General features: G+C 36.9%; 2 protein-coding genes across 2 annotated transcripts; both read left to right on the forward strand.

Annotated features, from left to right (window-relative positions):
- The first annotated feature begins 10,393 nt into the window (after positions 1–10,393).
- On the forward strand, positions 10,394–12,635 carry fgfbp3 (fibroblast growth factor binding protein 3). Its single transcript, XM_043262414.1, has 2 exons — positions 10,394–10,543; positions 11,488–12,635. Exon 2 carries the CDS (start codon positions 11,573–11,575, stop codon positions 12,263–12,265), a length of 693 nt encoding a protein of 230 aa, XP_043118349.1. The 5' UTR covers positions 10,394–10,543; positions 11,488–11,572; the 3' UTR covers positions 12,266–12,635.
- Positions 12,636–18,827: 6,192 nt separating this feature from the next.
- On the forward strand, positions 18,828–21,591 carry ppp1r3ca (protein phosphatase 1, regulatory subunit 3Ca). The gene is made up of 2 exons (XM_043263562.1): positions 18,828–19,009; positions 19,535–21,591. The coding sequence occupies exons 1-2, from the start codon at positions 18,996–18,998 to the stop codon at positions 20,496–20,498; spliced, it is 978 nt and encodes a 325-aa protein (XP_043119497.1). The 5' UTR covers positions 18,828–18,995; the 3' UTR covers positions 20,499–21,591.
- Positions 21,592–22,624: the final 1,033 nt, after the last annotated feature.

The raw sequence follows: 22,624 nt of genomic DNA on the forward strand, positions 1-22,624 counted from the left end.
CACAAAACATAAAAATAAATATAAGCATCGCAAAAAATAAAGCTGTATAGTGGCAGTGTGATTTCTTTCTGCAGCTGTGGTTCCCAAACCTCTCATTACAAATGAAGATGTGCAGTTTCAGATCAGGAAAAAAGAGGAAAGAGCCAGATCCCTCACTAGCAATTTGATCTGAGAGACTCGTCTGAAAACAGACAGAGAAGAAATCTGCCGACGATGGCCACGCTCACCAAGTATTCTTATGTACATTCAATACATTTCAAACAGCACACAATTCCTGGGAAAAACTAATGTGTTTGAATGAGCTTATAGAAAATCTATAAAAATAAAAGGTGCAGTGTTGCATTCGAAGGGGAAATCCAGGGTCACCGAAACATAACGTGATACCACTGACCCATAAAAATATAAATAATGCATTTATGGAGGCAGTGAAGTCGTGAAAAAGTCTCTGACACATTCCCACAGCCAAAGATCACGGCTTACTGACCCGAGCTGTTCTGAAATTGATTAGAATCAGCACACAGTGAAAAAGGACTTCACCTTTGTCATTGATACTGTGAATGAAAGATGAGTGGCACAGATACTGAACCACCCACTGTGTTTATGCTGCAAATAGAGGAGTTTGATTTGAAATTCAATATCATGCCCCATTTCAGTCAGTTTCTCTGCAAGAGCCCACTACACACAGCATCTGCAGCGCATCATTAAGACCAACAGGGAATGAAAGAGTGAGATTCTGTGCTCAAAAATAGTCAAACATTAAAATAATCCTCATTTACATTGCAATCATCATTCCGAAACAAAATGGCCACATTCCTGCTCCAGGCTGCGCTGAAAGCCTCCCTACATGTCTGAAAACAACTGCCGTAATGACCATCTCGCTTTTTTTCCCTACGTTAAAGAAGACAAACAAACTTTCTGTTCATTTAACTCAAAATGCATCGCTTGTGAACAAACAAAGCACGAAATCACAAACCAGCTTACGTACGATTGAGCAATTGAGCAAAGTAAATCCCTTGTTATTGTCACAAGGAATTTGTTTTACCAAGTTGTCAAACAGTTCCAGTCCTGAGACGCATTTCTTATCGGTGCCACCTTTTCTATATATTCTGCAGCATTTATTGAGGATATAAACAATGCATCTGTAGTTTTTGTAGTTGCGATGTGCAGAATAGGGTCAGAGTGCTTCAGGAAACAGCATGATATTGCTGCTGGGTCACATAAAAACCACAGCAACGCAGTAAAAAGTGCTTTTAAGAAATCTCAGTCAGTGCAGAAAATGTTTTTTTTTCTAAAAATAGAAAATAAACAAATATCTGAGAATAAAATAGCAAACTGCATTGGACTCAGTACAGCGATGAACAGATGGCAAGTGCAATCTTACACAGAACTATCCCAGAATTATTATTGTTATTTATTTATTTATTTATTTTCATGGAAGCGTGATAATATTAGTAGTGTTATATTGCATAGACAGTGTTTATTTAATGTAACATTCCAAGAATATTTTTAGCAGTTTAATGATATTATTTGTATACTGTAAACATTGCAGGTGAATTTTGGGGGGAGGTGGTAACGTTTCTTAAAAATGAGTACTTGTGAAACAGGGATTAAAAAGCAGATTTTAATATTTAATAACATCATGTCTAACTTCATGAAAGTTCTGTTTTAAAATTCGGTTGAGTTCAAGATGGCAGTTCAGGCCAGGTATATTAGGGTCATGTTGCTGAAATGTGTAAAAGGGAGAGTGAAAGGTTTTAGATAGCCAGGAGGCTTTCAGTCCTCTGGTCCTCATCAAAATTGCAATCACCTAGCGGATTCATCTTGTCGTTAGTTTGTAAATCAGTCCTTTAGAGGAAAATTTGACTCTATTTATCACTTACTTCTACCCCTTTCTCATTTTATTTCTCTTTCCCACATTTGTGCCATTTAGTTCAAATGGTCTTTATTGTAATGACACATTATTTCCAACGCTTTTAAATTAGTATGTCATCTTACAACAATAAACAGTGAGAGTGTGTATGTAGTATGTGCAGTGGAAAATGGCATTAGAAAATTGATGATTAGATATATAGTTATATTTATCTAACATTTATACACTAACACATTACAAAAAGAGGAATGCCACTATAGCGTTGATTAAGATTTTAAATGAACAATTTAAGTTGCTGAAATTTGTTAATTAATGCACATCAATAAAAATGCATTTCATTAACCCAGAAACCATGTCTTGTGCGTGTGTCATGGACATATCTTGCCTATATTTCCAACTCAAAAGTAAACCTTCATATTTCAGGTATTTTCATACATTTTAAATTGTTCTGTCATCATTTAAAAAAAGTTTATAACCAGGCTGTTTTGGTCATCATTGACTCCCATAGTATTTTTTTCCTACTATAGAAGTCAATGGTGGTCAAAACAAGCCTGGTAACAAACTTAGTATTTCCTTTCTGTTCGGCAGAACAAAGACATACACACAGGTTTGGAACTACCTGAGGGAGAGTAAATGATGACAGAATTTTCATCTTTGGGCGAACTATTCTTTTGCACATTTTTGCACATTCCTTTTTTTATTTAATGATCTTTTTTTCAGTAAAATCTACCAAACATAAAGTGTTTGTGCATCTTGCTATTTTGTGTTTGTTTTGACTGAACCCAACACATCTGCATCAAAGCAGTGGGTAAATAATTCCCTGCTTCATTTGTTGCATAAAAGCATACACTGAGAATGTGTTGACTTTAGCACCACAACATAAACATAGCCCAGCATTTAGTAGTAGTAATCAACATGCAATCTGGTTGCCATGATAACCTGCTGAAGTTTGTAATCATAGTAAAATAACTTGAATATGGTACACATTGTGTGAATTTGTAGGATTATATAGTAAAAGTGACTAACCAAATCATCTAGCTTGGTTTGAAGTCTATGTTCTAACTGAGAAACCGCTTTATTAGTTCTTGCACCTGAACTGATTGGCAGTCACTTCAGGTTTCCTTCCTACACTTAGAATAATGTCTGTTATTGTTGAAACTTTGAGGGGGTGTCTGAATTCTGCCCTACACAGGAAAAAACCTAGCCAATTGGCTAGTAAAGTTGTTATTATCTGAACACACACTGTGAGAAAAGTGATTGTGTTCCACATGTAATTTTAACTTATTACACTGCTGGAAGTGTTACAGCAAAACCGGATATACAGTTTGTTTGATTTTAAGTGCTTTGCCTCACGTTTAATCAACCTGACATGTGGTCAAATCAAGCTGATAGTTCAAGGTCCAAACGCTGAAAAAACATGACAAAAACTAGGCTTGACAGTGACATCATGCTGCGACTGGTGAGTATCGAAAACTCTAGCCAAACGCACTTTCTAAAATTGTAGAATAATACTAAACTGCATCATTGCATTACGAATTGGAAAAGAAGTATAAAGAGTAGGCTAGTAAAAAAAAAAAAAAAAAAAAGAAATATCAGTCAAGTGATGATATATGTTAAGGATTTTGCTGCGTAATAATAGGCTTCAACCAGATTATGCATAATACAAAATCTTTTTTTTTTTAATATTGAAATGTTCATAAATTAAAGAACTAAGTATTGTTCCATGTACTCTCTTCTATCATTTATATATGTTACAGAAGGACTATATTAGGAGCATAAAAAAAAAATAAAAAAAATTAAACCATCAAAAAAATGAATCCATCATTTCCCAAGGCATTAATAAAGAATTCACTCACGGTTATTTCTTTAGATTCTCTGTTTGTAAGGCGAAATACTCAATAAAACATGTTAACGTACAGATGTTGGTGTATTGTCTATTACGCTGTCATTGAAAAAAATAACAATAATAACTATGGCACTTGATCAGAGTTGTTCATATTTGAAACCCTGTGTGTGAACTGCAAAACAGGTTTTGCTCTGAAAAACAAGCTTCTTGTCCTGAAACTAAACTTGATATTGCAGTGTGTCATGCTGAGACTTTTTTTTTCATATTATCCTTAGGACACACATGCGCTAGAAGCAGAGGCGTGTCACTCTGTGTTAATACTAGGTCATTCCAGCAACCCTCATGACCATCTCTATTGAGACACATCATTATGTGGCTATCTGAGAGGGCAAGTAATTCAATTACTCACAACAGGCTAAAGGGCAGCTCGATCAACAAGTCAATGTACCTGCCCTCTTATATCCGTGAATGATGGATATGGCACAATGACCATGTCACAGGAAGCGTGAGTGTTAGCCTGCACACATAATAAAGGCTTTTAAATACACTTCTGGTATGTAACTAACTGTGTATCGCTACTCTAAAGCAAACAACAATGAGCACCTACAGCTTTATTCATTAATTAGCTATGTAGCCATGACAACGGCAGCGTTGCTCCCAGAGGACTGTTGTTGGCGTAATAAATTGAGTCATGTTTGTGTGTATGTGTGTGTGTGTATGGGGGTGTGCAATTATCACCATTTGACTTTTCTTAGCAGCACTCTTGCTCTCGCTCTCGCTTTAATTAGTCATCAGTTTGGCAGTCAAGTTACTTCAGGTGCATTGTAGAGGAATCTGCAGAAAAATATTTTTAACCTCATCAGACTTTTGGGTTAATGTGATTTTAATTTACAGCACCGCACAAAAGCCTAACGCCACTCGGGAAATTATGTCTAGAATTGTTTATTTGGGCAGTCCCCCTCTATTTAGAAATGTTCTGTTTGACGTGCTGCTTTTCTGCATTTCAATGCATTGGCCAAATTGTGCATTCATCTAGTTTGTACTTGAACATTGTGAACTTCAAATATTATTGGCTCTTGTGATAAATTGATTGTGACGCTCCTCATTTGAACCTTCGAGATGCTTCTGAATAAAAGCGTGTGCTAAATGAATACATGTAATTGGCAGCCACAATCTGTGCAAAAAATGCAAAGGCAAAAAAAAAGACCAAATTTCAAAATGCATGAAATGTACTTATCACCAGTGCATGAAAAACAATGCTTTTGCTAGCAGTGTCCTAAATTAAAAAGTAACCATTTTGGTGCTCTGATTAGAAAATCTTGTAATAAATATTAAGCATCTATAAGCACCACTGAAGGCTGCAGAAGATCTAAAGAAGACTGGTTTCTTTATACCTCCGCAAGACATTCTATTTCTATTACATTCTATGTATGAAGCTTATATCACTGTGCCAGTGACTGTTCCAGAAGCTGAGTAAGCATTTCGCTTGACTTCCTTTTGTTGTTAAAGATGAGTCTTCTAAGTAGTGTAAAAAAATGCTGTTTTTGGTTGTTGTTGTTGTAGTTTTCATACTGCTTGGTTTCTTTAAATTTTGTTATGACAGCCGGAACAACATCTTTAAAATCCAGTTTTGGTGGCTATATTGCAGACTGTGCAATATATAAAGTTTGGGGAAAGCAACAAAACACTAACAAACAATATTATTTAGAAAAATATGTAAATAATGAATCACAAAAAGAACAGCTTGGAATATGTTACAAGCGTGCTCACCTTTCTTTTGCCTTAATAAACGTACTGCAGGTTTGGGCACCTTGAGCTACGCGACCAGCGAAGGTCAGTTTATTATCCAGAGTAAGTTTTCACACACCAGGAGACAGTGATCATTTGACCTTCATTTCCAAAGACAGTGGGGGAGTCTTTGGCTGTTATGAAAAGAAGCTTGGTTTTGTCAAGGTTCATGACAATCAGTTGTTGAGTAATAGTTCAAGTCAGTTTTTTGAGCAGTAGCCTGACTTCTTTGTTATACTGAAAAAGACAGATATTGTGAACAGGACTTTGAGTTTGTTAACGTTTGAGAATTTAGACAGCGCGGACTTAGGCACAGAAATATGGCATTCAATATTGAAAACACAAGATATTTTTTTATGGTTCCTCACGCTTTATGGTGATTTTTAAGACAATACATTTTCTAGAAAATGGTGTCAAAGGCAGGTGCCTCCAAGCAAATCAATTCTTTCAACTGAGCCAGTCAATAACTACTCCCGGTATCGATCTGACATTCAAGAGACTGATGACAGTAAAGTTCTATTAACCTCTAAACTAATCTACCAATTTTGCATCTTTGGTGTTCAATACATACACCCTAAAGCCATTATTCCATTAAAATATTTCACCTAAAAAAACATACATCATATTTAATTGTCCATTGAGGTGAAACATGTAGAATTTAGTATAGACATGCAGTTAGGGGTTACTTTTATCACAATACAGAACTTTGAGGGGATTACTATAGATGATTGATACAATATGCTGCTTGTCATATTAGCTATTCAGATGTCGATTCTGATTTGGGCTAAAATCATTTTATCTTTTTACTTTAGAGTTAATCCTAGAACTTTAGTTAAAGCTGCAGTTTTGCCTCTTTGTCACCAGATGCTGTAATAGCATCCTAGCGAAATTAAATTACATGCATGGGTTGTGCTCTAAGCGCAGATGAATCTAACGTTTAGCGTACGTACATAGTATGCACACGAGGAACAGGACCGTAAAATAAAGCATCTTTTTATATGACATGTTACAAACCATTATTTAGAAAATAACAGCACATCAGCACTTTTTCAGCTGATTTTTTTTCTATGTTCACTTTGGAGTTGTCATTGTTTGCTGTTGTTTTTTTCTTTAACCGTAACGTCTTCAGTCCCCTCGTGTGAGAAGGCAGCAACTCATATCTGTTAGTTTGTGGAAAGTAAAGTAAAATACCTTTTTTCCTCACAAGTGATAAAGGACCTTGTTTACCTCTGAGTCAGAAAGAGGACCAGAACAAATCAAAGAAGTTCAAGGAGATGAACGCACTCTGGTGCAGTGTGAGAATGCTGGACGTTCAGAACTCAATAAACCTGCCCACAGAATGTAGAACATTTCTTATCTTATTCTTTCGATGTGCCGGCTCATTACAGAAAATACATCTCAGCAATGTTTAGCTTGCTATAGATATTTCTTTTTGCGTCGAGCTGAAAATGCAGAATATTCAAACCAATTTACAAAGATAGTAGCAAAGGGCACAAGATGGAAACATTTTGATTCTGTCAGTTTCTTTGATCTCCCCAAAAGCAATAACCTTTCCATAAAGGAACTGTCAAATTGGCAGGTATTTAAGATTAAGGTGATACAGAACTTATATTTAATAAGCTACATCGGAGTAGGTCAACCAATAACTAAAATGGTCTATTTTCTCTATTTGCATAATAATTGCCAACACTATTAGTTTCTTTTAATCACTTTGTATGATATAGACCATGTATATGGCCTTTGTATGAACTACGTTTATCATTCATATGGTTTCTGTACAGTTGTGCTATGGTTTGTTTAGGTGTGTATGTTTGTATATACAGTACATACACATTATGATTTTCAGTTTCATTGCAGGGGAATAACTAGACAGTAAATAAAAATAACACTATTTAGGGACAAAAAGCTCCTGTAATACCCACATTGGAAGCACGATAAGTATATTTTCTTGTACCCCTCACTGCTACAATGAAAGCTCTATTTGTGGTCAGATCAGAAACAATATATTCTGTTGTGGCAGTGCAACAGCTGGATTTATGTATCGGCTGTAGTCATTAAGAGGACTCCATGCAGAGCGTAAGATGAGTGAAGTGCCCCTAGCACCTGTCAACAGAGACATCACTCAAAGTTGCAATCCAGCCACTCTGCCTTTTTCATTTTAATGACATTCAGACACTCTTCTCCTCTCTGGCGTAATGCAGAAGTCTTCGCGTCTGTTATCCTCCCCTAATGACTGATGATATGTGAGATTATCTTCTTCAGCAAGCGGCTGATGACACTACACGAGTCCTTGATGAGGAGCGGCGTTTCTTCAACACCCAGACCCGGTTTATCTGCCGAGCGGTTCTGCAATCAGCGAGCGCAGTGGCCATCCAGCCCCATCGACGGTGATTACCGAGCAGGCAAGATGCACCCCGCGTCGACCTTGCGGGCTGCTAATGACGGGGGAGAATCTAATTGTGAATCAGACGGAGGCCGAGGCACTCTGGACAGCTGCAGGCCCATCAAACGAGATAAGAATTCATGGAATTCAGATTTCTTCAACTATCCTATGCTATGTAAATGAACAAACGATCACCCAGAATGTGGTCACCATGACAACACCCTACTTATGGCCACTTCACATGGAAGAGACAGAGATGTGTGGAGTCAGCTTATGTGCTTTGGGCCATATACAGTAGTGATTATAGTTTTCTGTTCGGCGGGCTGACCTCTAATAGATCTTTAATTGATTCCTGTTGACTGTTTGGAATTCTTTGGATATACTAGGAAGAGCTGGTTATGTTTAAAATGGATGTTATAAGTGGACTAATACATATTAAAAGCAGCTTTAAAGCAGTTGTAGTCCCTAATTTCAAACGTTCAAAATTTACATAATAAGTGAGTACATCATGAATCCATTTTCCAAACCATGTTTTTGGCTTGTCCTGAATCGCTAAGGCACACCTTTAATAAGCGTTAACATTCTGAATCTTTAGACTGGTTCGGATAAGTACGGCTGCGGAGTAGCACCTGAGTGATTCGCCATAGAATAAACAGAGAGAAGTAGCTCCGGCTAAAGTATTCTTACGCAGTTCTGTTTATTAACCGCTAGACCGCCTAAAGGTACGCAGCTTTAAGCAAAGCAATGCATTTTTCTTTTTTTGCTTAAATTAATTTTTTTTTTCCCCCAAATGTTTTTTTTTACTCATTATATATATAATTTTTTGTTTATATATACGTGTGTGTAGTGTGGATACTTGTGTAAAGACACCTGCATATAGTATATATTGTGTAATATGCATATATATATATATATATATATATATATATATATATATATATATATATATATATATATATATATATATATATATATATATATATATATTCCAATCATTTATATTATATATATTTTTGTTCTTAAATATACATATATATGCATAATAAGTAAACATTGTACACACACATGTATTATGTACACAAAAACCTTTATTTTGGAATCGATCACAATTAATCATTGCCCAAAACTTACAGTATATAACTAAACATCAATAGTCTTTCGGTGTCAAAGGCTTTCACTAATTTTACTGCTGTTTTACATTACAAACTAGCTATTTAAAGTGTCCTGAACTTTATTTTTATTGTTCGAATAGCTCACAACCATTGCAAAATAACACCTGTAGAAATCTCCACCACCAGCAGAGGGAGATGTTGCTGCTGTGATCTGCTGAGAAAGCACTGCTAAGATTCTTTCTCGAATATTAACAAGAACACATTCTTTGAGCTGAAAACCTTCACACATGCCACACATTCTTCTCGTGGTAAATTAAAAACATTTAATCAATCTTCAAAATGAAGAACTATGCAGTGCATCTCAGGGCCATATTTAATACCCAAATTGTTGCTTTTTTCCTATTGCTCTCACTGGTCAATGCTTGAGTCACTACATAAAGAAAAAGCAAATGCACAAAGCAAGAACATGATGTAGTAGTCATTTAATTTTTCAAATATGAAGTACAAATAATTAACCCTTTTATAAATAAATAAATAAAAGTTTATTCTAAAATAGAAAATACTAAAGACAACAAAATGAAAATTTTAATGCAGAAGCAGACTATTAATTTATATGATTCCCGCAAGCTCCTTACTCATGAGATGCTGATAGATGCTCATACGTCCATCACAGTTCAACACGTAATTCCCAAAAGCACATTCAGGGTTTGGAATGAGTCCAAACTGCCTGTGAGGCCCTGAGCAAGACAACAGCCATGTACGACTTTACCAGTGTCTGCTGTAGGTCAGCAGCTGGGGTTCGGTTGGTATGGAGACACAACTGACTGTCAAGAATCTGCATTAACCGAGCAGAAAAAGAGCAGAGCACAACCCGGCCACGGGGTTGGTTTAGGATTAGAAAGTGTTGCCATGTACGTAAGCATGTACGCAAATGCAAATAACTAACACACACATAACTCTTTCAGACTATGAACACAAATACAAAATCACAGGCACATAAATAAGGGGTTTTCAAGTCTACAGCTTTAAACTGCAAAAATGTTTACCAAAAAAAATCCATTCCCCTTAGGGAGTTTTTGGGTGCTCGCTGATCCAAGGATAAGTAAATTTAAAAAGGAACATGCCCAAATTACAAGGAAATGTTATCTGATGTTTTTAACATTGAAGTAATTAGCAGTCTCCCTTTTGAAATGGTTTCAGTTATTTTTGTTTATTTAGTCAAAGACAAAAAATGATATTTATGCCACAAGACACAAAGTGTTCAGGATAAGCAAGAGAGAAGAGAGAGAAAGATTGAGTGAAAGGAGACAAAGAAGTGGAGAGAAGAGATGGGGTGAGGGGTGTCCATTTGTCTTCAGACGAGGAGGGAGGTGCCAGATTTGGAAGGTTTGGATACCCTATTGATAAACCCAAAAAGCATCCACCATCCAAGCCCCCCTCATTTTTTTTCTTTAACCCTTACTTCCATCCTTTATTTCTCCCCCCGCTTTCTTATCCTTCCACAAGCCTCTCCATCTCACAGTCCTGAAGGAACACTCCGCTCGGTAAGTAAAACAGCACTGAGAGAAACCAGAATACGACATTTTTCCAGTTGTGTTTGAGCTGCATAAAAGAAGGAGGGAAAAGCATCGTATCTGTGCTAGTTTTGTTTGTGAGGAGGACTATGGTGGGACGTTATTTGGTGCATCATCAGGCCATTGTTAAATTAAATTGTTAAATCACAAGCAGATTTATTCAAAACAAGAAAAAATTACAAATTATAAAACCTAAATGTAATAATTTTAACTTTGGTATAAAAAGATTTGGTACAAAAAGATTCAATACGTAAAAAAAAAAGTTTAAAAAACATTTCAAGACTTAAATATGTACGCCGCCTCATGTCAGTGTCAGAATCTCTAAATTAAAAATATATTACTAATAATCTTTTTTACTAATATTCAATAAGATTTTATTTTTATATTTGTAAATTATTATTATTATTATTATTATTATTATTATTATTATTATTATTATTATTATTATTATAGCACAATTTAACTAAATAAAAATGAGAAATGGTGTCTTGGCAGCTATTTCTGCAAAAAAAAAAAAAAAAATTTAATTACATTTTTAAATGTATTAAAACTTTAAACTTTGCTGTACTGAATACTGTATAAAAATATGAACGTTTTATTTAAACTACATAAATTATATATTTTTTCTATGTAATAGAAATTATTTGAAATATGTATTTTAAACATTTAAAATACTAGACTTTTTAATGTTTAAATTTTTAATTATTTTATTGTAGTTTACATCTTGTCATTTAGCAGACTCTAATCCGAAGCGACTTACAAATAAGGACAACGGAAGCTATCAAAACCAACAAAAGATCAATAAATCCAAATGTTACGAAAAGTCTTGGTTAGCCCAACAATGGCTTATAAATAATATATAACGTTAGTTGACTATATTAACCCTGCATCATTTTGTCCGGTGTGTTTTGCAGGTGCTGTGTCCATATCTGCATTCTGAGGGTGCTGTGTGTACCCTAAAACAAGGATTTCTTCCATTCTTCCTGCATTCACGCGGCCATGCGAGGGCGGAGTCTACCCTTCATCATTTCCCTCCTCCTCCTCGTCCTGTCATTCTCTGAGGCGAAAAAGAAGTCCAAGCAGCCATCAGATGCAGTGACTGGATCAGAGAGCATCGTGGCACATCCCTCGCTGGGGTCAGGTCAACTGAGCACTAAAGATGGGCACCGCTGCACCTGGGAGTCGCTAGAGAGAGGAGCCAACATCCTGCTTCAGGTCAGCTGCACCGCCCCAAGCGAGGAGGGGCTCGGGTCTCACTACACCTGCCAGTTCGCTGGAAAACCTCAGGAATGCTCCATCTACAGCACTCAGTCCTCCCAGTACTGGAAACAGGTGGTGAGCAAACTGAAGAAACGAAAGAACGCCTGCGAGGGGGAGAAAGTCCTGAAAACACGTCTGTGTAAGAAAGCACCCAGCGCATCTCACATGAAACTCACAGAGAGAAGCGGAGAAGAGACCACCACGCACACGAGCAAGGGAATGCCAGAAGAGAGCAAACGGAAAACGGAAGCACCCACGAGGAAAGAAAAAGAAGTACAGAAAGAAAAGGAAGAGGAGGTGAAGAAAGAAGAGGAGGAGGGTTTCGGAGATGTAGTGAATGATGGATTCTCAGACATGGAGCCCGCTGTGAGCTACTGCGGAGAAGGATGGCATTCTGTCTGCAACTTCTTTGTCAAGTTCTTAGATGGTTAAAAAACGAGAAACATCTGCTATCAATGCTTTCTTGGACCCAGGGGAGGATATGAATGTTGCTGCATGTGAGAAAGATGGAAAGGCGGCGATGTCAGGTGTCAAAAATATGACTTAGCAAAGGATAAAAAAAAAAAATCCTGTTGTGAAGAGGAAGACAAATAGACAGAGAAAGTAGTTCATGTATAATATTTAACAATCACACTAATCGCATTAAATATGATGTTGCACACAGTTGTGCATATTGTAACTAAACCTAAATTAACGTGTTTGTAGATATGAATAATTGTATGACTTTTTACTCATCATGAAAACTGCTGTATATGATTTTTGCAAATAATATTCAGAACAATAAAAAATGAAATGACATGAATTAAATATGTATATATATATTTTTTAAAAGAGCGAAATTTGATTTTTAAATCACTTTTGGTTCACAGTGCTTAACACAGCTGAATGGAGAGATTTGAAGTCCTTCAGCTCTTACACAAGATCAATAAAACAGTGTTGCACTTTCATAAACCATGTATATTGTGTATTGTGTGTGTGTGTGTGTGTGTGTGTGTGTGTGTGTGTGTGTGTGTATATAGGTGTTTGGGAGAGAGTATTTTTTAGAGAGCAGTGGCTTTATCCGCTGTGCACTCAGTGGTCTAAAATGATGGTCACAGAAAACAGAAGAGCTGGATGGTTCAGATCGATGAAATGTGCTATTTAAGTGGCTTTCACCTCCCCCCTGATGAGCCAATTGGAGAAAAAGAGGAAAATATTGTGGGGAGAAAATGCCTCTTTTGTTCAGGCTTTTCTGTAGTTTCACAACTGCCTACAGCGACACATTTAATAAGCAAGCTGTGCAGCTAAATTGTTGAACAAAGAGGCTAGATTCAGAGTCATCTGTTGAAGGCTTAACTCGCTACCTAGAACATTCTGAGTCAGCCAAGCGAGCAGAGATAGATTACAATATTATGCTCAAGTACAAATGGATTTGGTCAATAGACTTTAGGTTAATACGTCAGATTTCACCTCATTGTAAAGGAATAGATCACCAAAAAGGAACATTCTGTCATCATTTACTTACCCTCAAGTATTAATAAAAACTATTCCTTATATTATAAAATACATTTTATTTTTTATTCCATTTTCATCAAAAAACATGTGAAATTAATTAAAACAATAAAACTTCTATAGGTTATTATATTTTTAACAAATACAAAATTTTAAGGCCCATTGGAATACATTTTTTCTTCTTAAATTTAGTTTTATTCTTACACAATTATGTGTTCTGTGTTTTCCATTAACATTCTGCATTCCATTTTAATGATTTCAATACACTTTTATCAAATAATACGTTCTGGCAAATATTTCTTCTGATAAATATTCCTTAAAAAATAATGTTTGAACAATAATTTTATTAGTAGTAGTATAGGTCTAGTATTGCATTAAGTAAAATACTTATTTGAGTAATTTTGACAGGTAATATGTATTTTGACAGGTTCCTATGAATACCTTTAAGTTCCTGTTTGTATATGATATGATGGAACTTTTGGCTTTTCTCACAGGAAACCATAAAATGCTCATGAAGTGACTCTTGTTTTGATGATGCACCTAAATGATGAATCGAGACACAAGTAAAAGCGGAAGGAATTTGATCATACTTCATTGTGAATTGTATCGAATGGTTCTGAATTTGCAAAATTCATTCCTGAATCAATTCACTGTCTTCCCAAAGACTGTGCTCTGAACTAGCAGCAATGAAGTGCATTTACTGTCAAGGCCAACACGACAGACAAGTTTAGAGAAAGGCTTTTCAGCTATTCTTTACTCGCCACATAAATTGCCATCTCACCAAGAGATAAAAACAATAATATTTATTTAAAAGAAATAATCGCCATTTTTTCCTCAGCCGTGGAAAATGCGAAATATTTGGCGGGGTGCTGCAGAGGATGTAGTTCTGCATGTGTGTTGAATTTGCATGAGCTGGGTGACTGTTGGTAAACAACTAAACATTGATCTGATATATGAATGGTAAACAGATTTAAATTCCACAATATTAATCAGCTCTTTAGCTGTGTACAGGCATTATGTATGCACGAAAGATGCCAGAGTCAAGAGCTTCAGTTTCCTGTAATCCTCTTTTTAGATTCATAGAGCTTTGACTTGGATTAAACCATGCATTAGCGGTGTTTGTTTTGTTAATTTGCTGCACGCAGAGAATACACAACGCTTTGGGTTAAAAGTGGCCACCAAACACTCTCCAGGGAAAAGACAGGAGAGGAAAGCAGTGTCCGAGTTGGCCAACTGAAGATTTAGCAGAGCTACTAGTCTTTTTCACAGTGCTAGAGAACTGAATGCAATGTCGCTAAGAGTTCCTGGCCACGTAAATGTGGCTTACTTTGACTAGGTCTATATTTCATAGTAACAGCCTACAGATGTTACAGTAACAAACTAATTTTTTGACCTAGCTGTGTAGGCCGAGCAAACTATGTTTTAATATCTGAGCAAAACAACTAAACACACTTATCTAGTCCTGTCTCGAATATATAGCAAAAGTTCATTCATGGTTTATCCTTCTTTTTGATTTTTTTTTAAATTCGATACAACCTATAATTATTTTTCTCATAGGTAACCATGGAAAATCTGAATATTGCCTGTTTTTGCTCAGTTTAATCAACAAAAACATTAGCTATCAGAGCAATGCATGAACATTCATGCGTCAGTCTTGAAGGAATCTGGGTTTTATGCGTGTCGTGTGAACCAATGATTCAAAGCCCCTATTATAAACCCTGCATCTCAATGTGCATATATCCACTCTAAATTCTATGTGATATTAGTAATTTTCAATACTATTTAGGGCAGATAGAATGCACATTATGAGATATTTACTGAATTCCTGAATGAATCAGCAGTTTGAACAAATAAAATGACTTATTTCTTATTAAAGGTATTATTTATTTTTTTCCCAGTTTTGTAATTTTTAAAAGAATGGTTCACCCCAAAAAAAAATATTGTTTTCAATTAATGTCCTGTGGTTTATGTCCTATATATTTAGTTTAACTGTTCAGTGAGATGTACAGAGAGGCACGTTCAGTTCAACTAGTTTTTCATTCAACAAGGACAGTTAAAAAATGTCAACAGAATTAAATGCAATAAAAAACCAAACTGACCGTTTTACATCATGTCAGAAAACCAGACAATTTAATTCACACTAAGAAAATATGTATAATATATAATGACTGCTTTTGAGTTACCTTAATATTCCTCATCAAATTGTGCCCTTAATTTAGTTCTCTGAAAATTAAATGAAGGAGATCTAAAATGTTTAGCAAAATTGTTTTTAAGATCTTACCAGATACTTAAGTGGTTGTATATGTCTTCTGCAGACATTGAACTATTGTCCATTACATGATGTGTTTGGAGACAGAATCTCAATGAGCTGCACATCTTCAGCCCAGTCTATCAAACAAATACACACTCAAACACACACACTCTCTCTTTTTTATACACAGACACATCATTTACTAAAAAGACTGGCTCTTAATCTGTGCACATAAATCAAGTGTTTAAAACAGGCTTTCAGCCAGATGCCCCATTTAAGGCCCCCTTTCCCATCCCGATCTACAGGGAAACAACACCATCCTCCCCAAAACCCAACTGGGACCCCTGAGGTTCACACAAAGGGGCTCAAGATGCTTCCCACATCGGAACAGTTTTGTACAAAGTGGAGAAGTGACCCATTCGGACATCCTTGCAATGTTCTATTCTCCAACCTGGCCTTGCGCCACATTCACCCTCTTGAGCCTTACTTTGGAAAGAGCCTTACTCTTTCCTTACAATGGAAAACTGCAACGAGTGATACAAGACACGCAAAATTAGTTCTGACACAGTAGAGGTTGCAAGCTGTGCCATGTTGAAACCCAGGGCTCACGGGTTATTTGGCCAATAAGAAAATAATAAGACACCAGTGACTGCTTGTGAAACATTCATTTGTTCGGGGTATCAGAATTTCTGCTGCCTCATGGAGTTCAGCTTTAAAAAAAACTTTACAAAAGATTAAAACGCACAAGTTTTTTTGCACGCTCTGCATCTTGTGTCAGTCGGCATCTTGGCACACGTCACCAAATTGCTTCATTAGTGGAAGCAGCAAGGGGTTTTTTTTAAAGATGATTTATAGAAACAGATTAAGAAGCCAACCTCGGGTCTTACAGTAATATACTGAAAGTCTGCACGCGCTAATAACTGCAACACGTCTTTTTACGGAGGGGCTGGTCACTGAGTCTGATTCAATGCCTGTGAGCTCTATTCAGAACAACAGCGCCCTCTGTTGGATATTATTGCAGCTCCGAGAAATGCAGTGCTGTTAAAGACAGTCCATCTAGCTGTTTCAAGTAAATTTGAAAAGGAACAAAAGAAAGAAAATTTCAAACAAAGCATATTTATCTATAATGCAATTATTAAGTGAATAATTAAATAAGTTATTAAATAAATGAAATGCATCAATTCTGAAATAATAATAAAACAATGAATTAGGAATAATTGTAAAATAATAAAAAATATTAATAATTAATTCTGTAAATCTATGACATCTACTGAATTACGTTCAGTGGCCTGATGAAGTGTACCACAGTTATTGATGACATGATTTGCATTTGTAATTTTTTAAGTTTGTGAAGTTGCAACATGTCAAATAGCCCTCTATGCCAAGTTCTCGTTTTTAGATAATTGGATGTGGTGCATCCAAAGTTAGGCGGTCAGGAGAGCATCTGATTTACTGATTGGTTGAATTTGGTCACGTGCTTGCAAATCTGACTAGCACGAGACTGACCCATGAAATAGTCCGTCTGTATTTGAGGATGTTGAAATGCACTTCAAACTGCTATTTAACACGCCACACTTTTTTGTTTGTCTATCCATCTAAAAGCGTCTCTAAAATAAGATTTTACTGACAGGACTCTTGTATTTCATTGGACATGGGAGATATACATTACAAATAGTGTGTAATGCAGTTGCCGATTACATCTAAGACTCGATTCAAAAATGCAAACTTTTTTATAATGTCCACTAGAGGTCTCTCTCCACCATTGTATATTCTAGTTTGTAACAACTGCACGGAATAAGACGTTAAGGTTTTGTGACAAAGCCAAGCGCTCGTTTTATTTCAGGCTCGTGTGCCAAGGTGGGGGTTGGCAGCATGACTCGGGATTTATTATGCAATTGTAAGGTTATAGTCTAATCCACAGAAGTGCAACAATGTTTTTGCATGAGATCAGTCTAAATGATTGCAGATGTTATTCTACCACAAATGCCCCGAAAATGTATCTGTTAAAATATGTAATGAAATGCATTTTGTAGTCAAGTAGTGTTAATGTAATGCATGCGACACAAAGATATCAGACTAATAGCCTACTTTTACATCAATGCATTAAGCTGCCATTTAGTATTTTAAGCTATGCATTTGATGCAAGTGTTACGTGAAGGAACACGGTGATGCAAAAAAAAAACAAACATGAAACGGGAGTAAAACGTTTAAAAAGTTTAAAGCCTTTGCGTTCTTCTGCGCAACTTTTGCGAGACTGCGAGGGGACGCAAAGTTTTTCGGGGGAACGCAAAACGTCTCTCCTCCTATCTGACATTTTCTCATAGCATCCCCACGCGCTCCCTGGCGATCAGACTCGTTGTCTCCGTGAGAGAGATGGTCTTAGATGTTATAACACATCTGAACGCGTATAATAATAATACGTGCCCCGTTGGGCCGATAACCTCTAATCGCCAAAACATACAGTCGAAACAGCTACAGCATTTGCACATCAATAAGAAAGGTGCTAAGGTATTGATCAGTGAGGTGAACATGTGACTGTACGCATCAATCAATCCGAGTATGTCGTCACTTTAATCAAACAATGATCACCAAGTGGTGATAAAATCACACAGCTATGAGAGAAACACAAGAGACTGATCGACAGATAAAGGTCGTTTTTGTATAGCTTGCATGGCCTGAAGTTGAAGTGCATGTAAAAATATATTATCATGCGCCACAGTCAGGTAATGGGGCCAAAGAAGAGCCATTTGTACCTTTGGACCAGGGGTAACATACCAGACACTGTAGGGTTTTAATTCTAGTGTTAAAAACAATTGTGTTAATTCGTTAGTGCCAGTGCTAAGTTTAGATTCGTGCTTTCTTACAACCTTCAGAAATAAAGATTAACTTTACCCATGACCCACATTCACTGGGCAAACAATCACTCTCAACTGATTAAAGATTACCCTGCTGTGTCACCTCCATCTGAACGAACACGGCCTAACGTTTACAAGTCTTTAAATAAAAGAGATAATAAACTACAACTATCACTATCCACCCAACAGGACGACAATTTAACAATACCACGGTAATTGGCAGTAGATATTCACACGCGAGTGCGATATAATGTGTACCGACAGGGGTCCGCGGTACTAAATCTATTCGAGAGATGATTGGTGGACACGACATGTGCGGCTCGGTCACCGGATGGGGTGTGGAATATGCAAATAAGCGGCCCCGAGCTTTATTAAAGGAGCCGCAGCGAGCGGGGAGCGGAGTGGGTGTGTCGGCAGAGCACGGGGGACAGGTTTCAGATCTGGGGGTGAACCCTTGAAACAACGACTTTTACTTGAAAATCAGCGCTCTGGGATTGCTTACGGATCCGTCTCTCGTGCAATGTGCTTCGCTCAAGAGACCACTTTAAACTGAAGTACTTTCTCTATGAGTTCCACAAGGTAAGAACGTTTAAACAAATAGGGTTTAATAATACAATGTGTCTTCTGGTGCATGTAGCACAGCAGGGACACGTCGATTATCTTAAAGATTTATATAAAAAAAGTAATAATGTTTTTTTTATATATATATATATATATATATATATATATATATATATATATATATTTTTTTTTTTTTTTTTTTATAACAAAAAGTTTTGTAATGCCGAGTGTTATGATGCGAAGTTCTCGAATCACTTTGTTTTCCGTAACTGTTGTATTTACTGACATGTTTGAAAACCTAAGTTAATCACCCACATTTACATGTAAAATCAAAATGCTTAAGAGCCCCGCAACCTTTTGTTTTTACTTCCTGTGGGGGCTCGAGGGCCGCTGTCACGAACATTTGTCATTTCCACTCATGTCTAATTTGTGTTGTGTAGCTTCATGAAGGCACACTGGTTCCTGCTAAAATATAACTTAATAGCAGAATGTCTAAAGAAACATTTAAAAGGCACTGTACTCACACATCTTGTTTGTTTTCAGAGTTCTTCATCTGCTCACTCCCCCAATGCCGGGTCCAGTTATGCCGGTAGACGTGGCTGTGCAGCTGTACATCACCCATTCTCCCCCACTGCGCAGCTTCCTGAGCTCTTATGAAGACTACAGGACATGCAACCTGGTCAACACCTGCTACAAACCCCTTCGGCCCTGCTTGAGCTCCAGAGCCCACCTGGAGCCCCCTCATCTAGACTGGCAGACCTCAAAATCCAAAGCCAAGAAGAAGGTTGTGTTTGCCGACTCAAAGGGTATGTCACTAACCGCGGTGCATGTCTTCTCAACTTTCGACAACCGAGAACCTATAACATCTGAACTGCAGTTTGACCTAGAAGACCTAGAGGACATCACAGCGCTCTCCACTCTCCATATAAATTCGGTCCAGAGCAGAATTCTAGACTTTCCACAGCCAGCAGCAGACTACCTAGATTTTCGTAGTCGGTTGCTTAAGAACTTGGTTTGTTTGGAGAACTGTACCCTACAGGAGCGAGCCCTCACCGGCACCATCAAAGTGCGCAACCTGGCCTACGAGAAGTCAGTTCACGTGCGAATCACTTTCGACACCTGGAAGACCTTCCAGGATGTGGAATGCACATTCATGAATAATGTCTACGGTTGTCAGGATACAGACATATTCTCATTTGCCATCGAACTGCCAGGGTATGTGCCCCCTCAGAATAAGGTCGAATTTTGCATTAGCTACAAAACTGGAGAACAGATCTACTGGGACAATAACGATGGCAGAAACTATGGACTGGTTTCAATGTCTTGGCAACAAAAAAACACATGGAATTCCTCAAACAAGGGAAATAAACCGAACGAATCTAGAAAGTTAGGCAGGAAAACACAAGACAAGGAAGTAAATAAATGTAAAAGTCCGCTCCAGTTCAGTGGCATTTTCCCAAACTGGCAGAGTTGGGGGCACATTGCAACCAGTGGCCCATACTGGTGACTTAAGCTGACATAAATATCTACCTGTGTGTTGAAAGGATTTAGCAATGATATTTCTCTCATTGTGACAACAGAAGAAGATTAATGTTCTCCTAAAAGAAGATCTTAATTTGATTTACCTGCTGATTACTTTACTAGACCTAGATCAGCTGTCTATGAGCAGATTAAAAAGGGAACGGAGGCTGGTTGAAATGGTCACATAAAGTGAACCTTGTTTCTTTCAGAGGCAGCATGTCGCTGCATGTTTTATTCTTTTAAGTAAAGCGTGTGTGATGACCTCTTTCCTGAAGAGGTAGACCACTAAGGGGTCTGGAGTAAAGACTATAACATCTTTGTTGGTTCATTGCATAAAATGTGCCTTTGTCTTAAGTGTGCTAAAATAATTTCTTGTGAAACTGCTGCCATTGTGCACTATAAAAAAATAATACGAAGTCAAAATCAAGTGTGATGATTTAAAGAGGATATGTCTTAAGACCTGTGTCTCACAAGCCAATTTTCAGTTGAAGATTCATTTGTGGAAGAGATTAACCTGTTGGTATGCAACCAGTGAGATTGTCCTTCATATTGAAGGGGTAAACTTGAACTGGTTACACATTTTTAGAAGGGAAATAAAAGACAGAAATTGTAATATTTATCATATTTAATGTGTAGTACGTGAATAAATCTGCCTTAAAATAAATCCCGCTTTGATCATTTTTATCAAGCTTTTTATCTGCAAGATGCGTGTACTTTTAGGTGGCTCTTTTTTTTATTAATGTTTGTGTTGTACGTGTTGGCAATTTAATGTGCTGAATTTGATGCAACTGAATGCAATAAGCTAAACAAATGGCCTGATAAAGGCTTATGTGCCTTAAGATCTGCTAAGCAAATGCCATTTGTAAAGTAAGTGGTGTCTTTTATTGGGTAATTTTATGTTTTAAGTGCAATCCAGAGAATATGAATGGAATTGGTTGCGATGTCATATTTGAATCCGATGTAAAAAAAAATAAAAAATAAGAATGGCTGTATTTTATTAAAGAAAGAGTGGATGTCTGGGTAAATGAGTATTTGTATTTGGTGTGATTTGTCTACAATAAAATAAAACTTCATATTTTGTGTTTCAAATGTCTTCTCTGTCTTCATCGTGCTAAAGTGGCAGCACTATTGTATGTCTCATAAAAAGTATTAGGACAAAGCGCAAATGATATCAAGAACTGAGTTCCTTTACTATTGAAGAGTCCGATTCAATTCGAGTGCTACGTTGACCCAAGTTAAAGGCTCAGGTACCTGAAAAAATGAGAATAATGCAGATTTGTGAGGAGAAATTGGTCGTGTTGATGCAGTAGCCTGACACCTTCGCTTTATACGCATATAAATCAAGGTTTATGAATTGCTTTTATCTGCATATAAAGCTCTCTTTAAATCATAAAATAGTTTCATTTGAAGTAGCCAGAGATTCAATGTTAGCTCATGGTCTTCTCCACTCAATGAGGAATGCAGAGAATGTAGAGAGCTCCATTTTCCACTTTCCTTCTTCACACACATCTATAAAACAACTCTTTAACACAGAGAAAAGGGAAGCAGATTTAGTCATAAGACCTCTGATAACCCTGGATATGAACACCGCCTGCCTGATCATGTACGGAACACACTGTTTTAAAAATATACCCTCATGCCAAGCCTATTTTGGCTGATCAACGTTATTAAACCAGTGAACAGAGGAACATCATGTTGATAGCGGAGGTACTTTCAGTTTATTCCAATATCATTCGCAGTGTACACACTGTGATAACCCAAAATAGCCAGTTATAAATATAAAGAAAACCTTAAAGTAGCACTGTGACTGTGTCCCTGTGACAGACTGTGAAAGGGCCCATTATAATTTTGCTAATTATTTTAGCTATATCAGTCTCTTTAATGTCTTAAAAAGGCGTAATAAAGGTGCATCATGAAATATGGTATAAAGTCAAACATGCATTTAAAGATATATGTGCATCTTTTTGCACAAATGCATTCATTCAAATTGCATATGGTCGGCAAGTATTTTGTGCCTCTTGCCTCATTCTCGTGTGGCAATTCTCATCGTGCAGGCCAAAATGAATAATTTTTCTGTGTTTGTCTCTGTCATTTGGACACAGTGACCTTAGA

This window comes from Puntigrus tetrazona, chromosome 17 (assembly GCF_018831695.1).
Source record: "Puntigrus tetrazona isolate hp1 chromosome 17, ASM1883169v1, whole genome shotgun sequence".
In the NCBI taxonomy this organism is placed as follows: domain Eukaryota; kingdom Metazoa; phylum Chordata; class Actinopteri; order Cypriniformes; family Cyprinidae; genus Puntigrus; species Puntigrus tetrazona.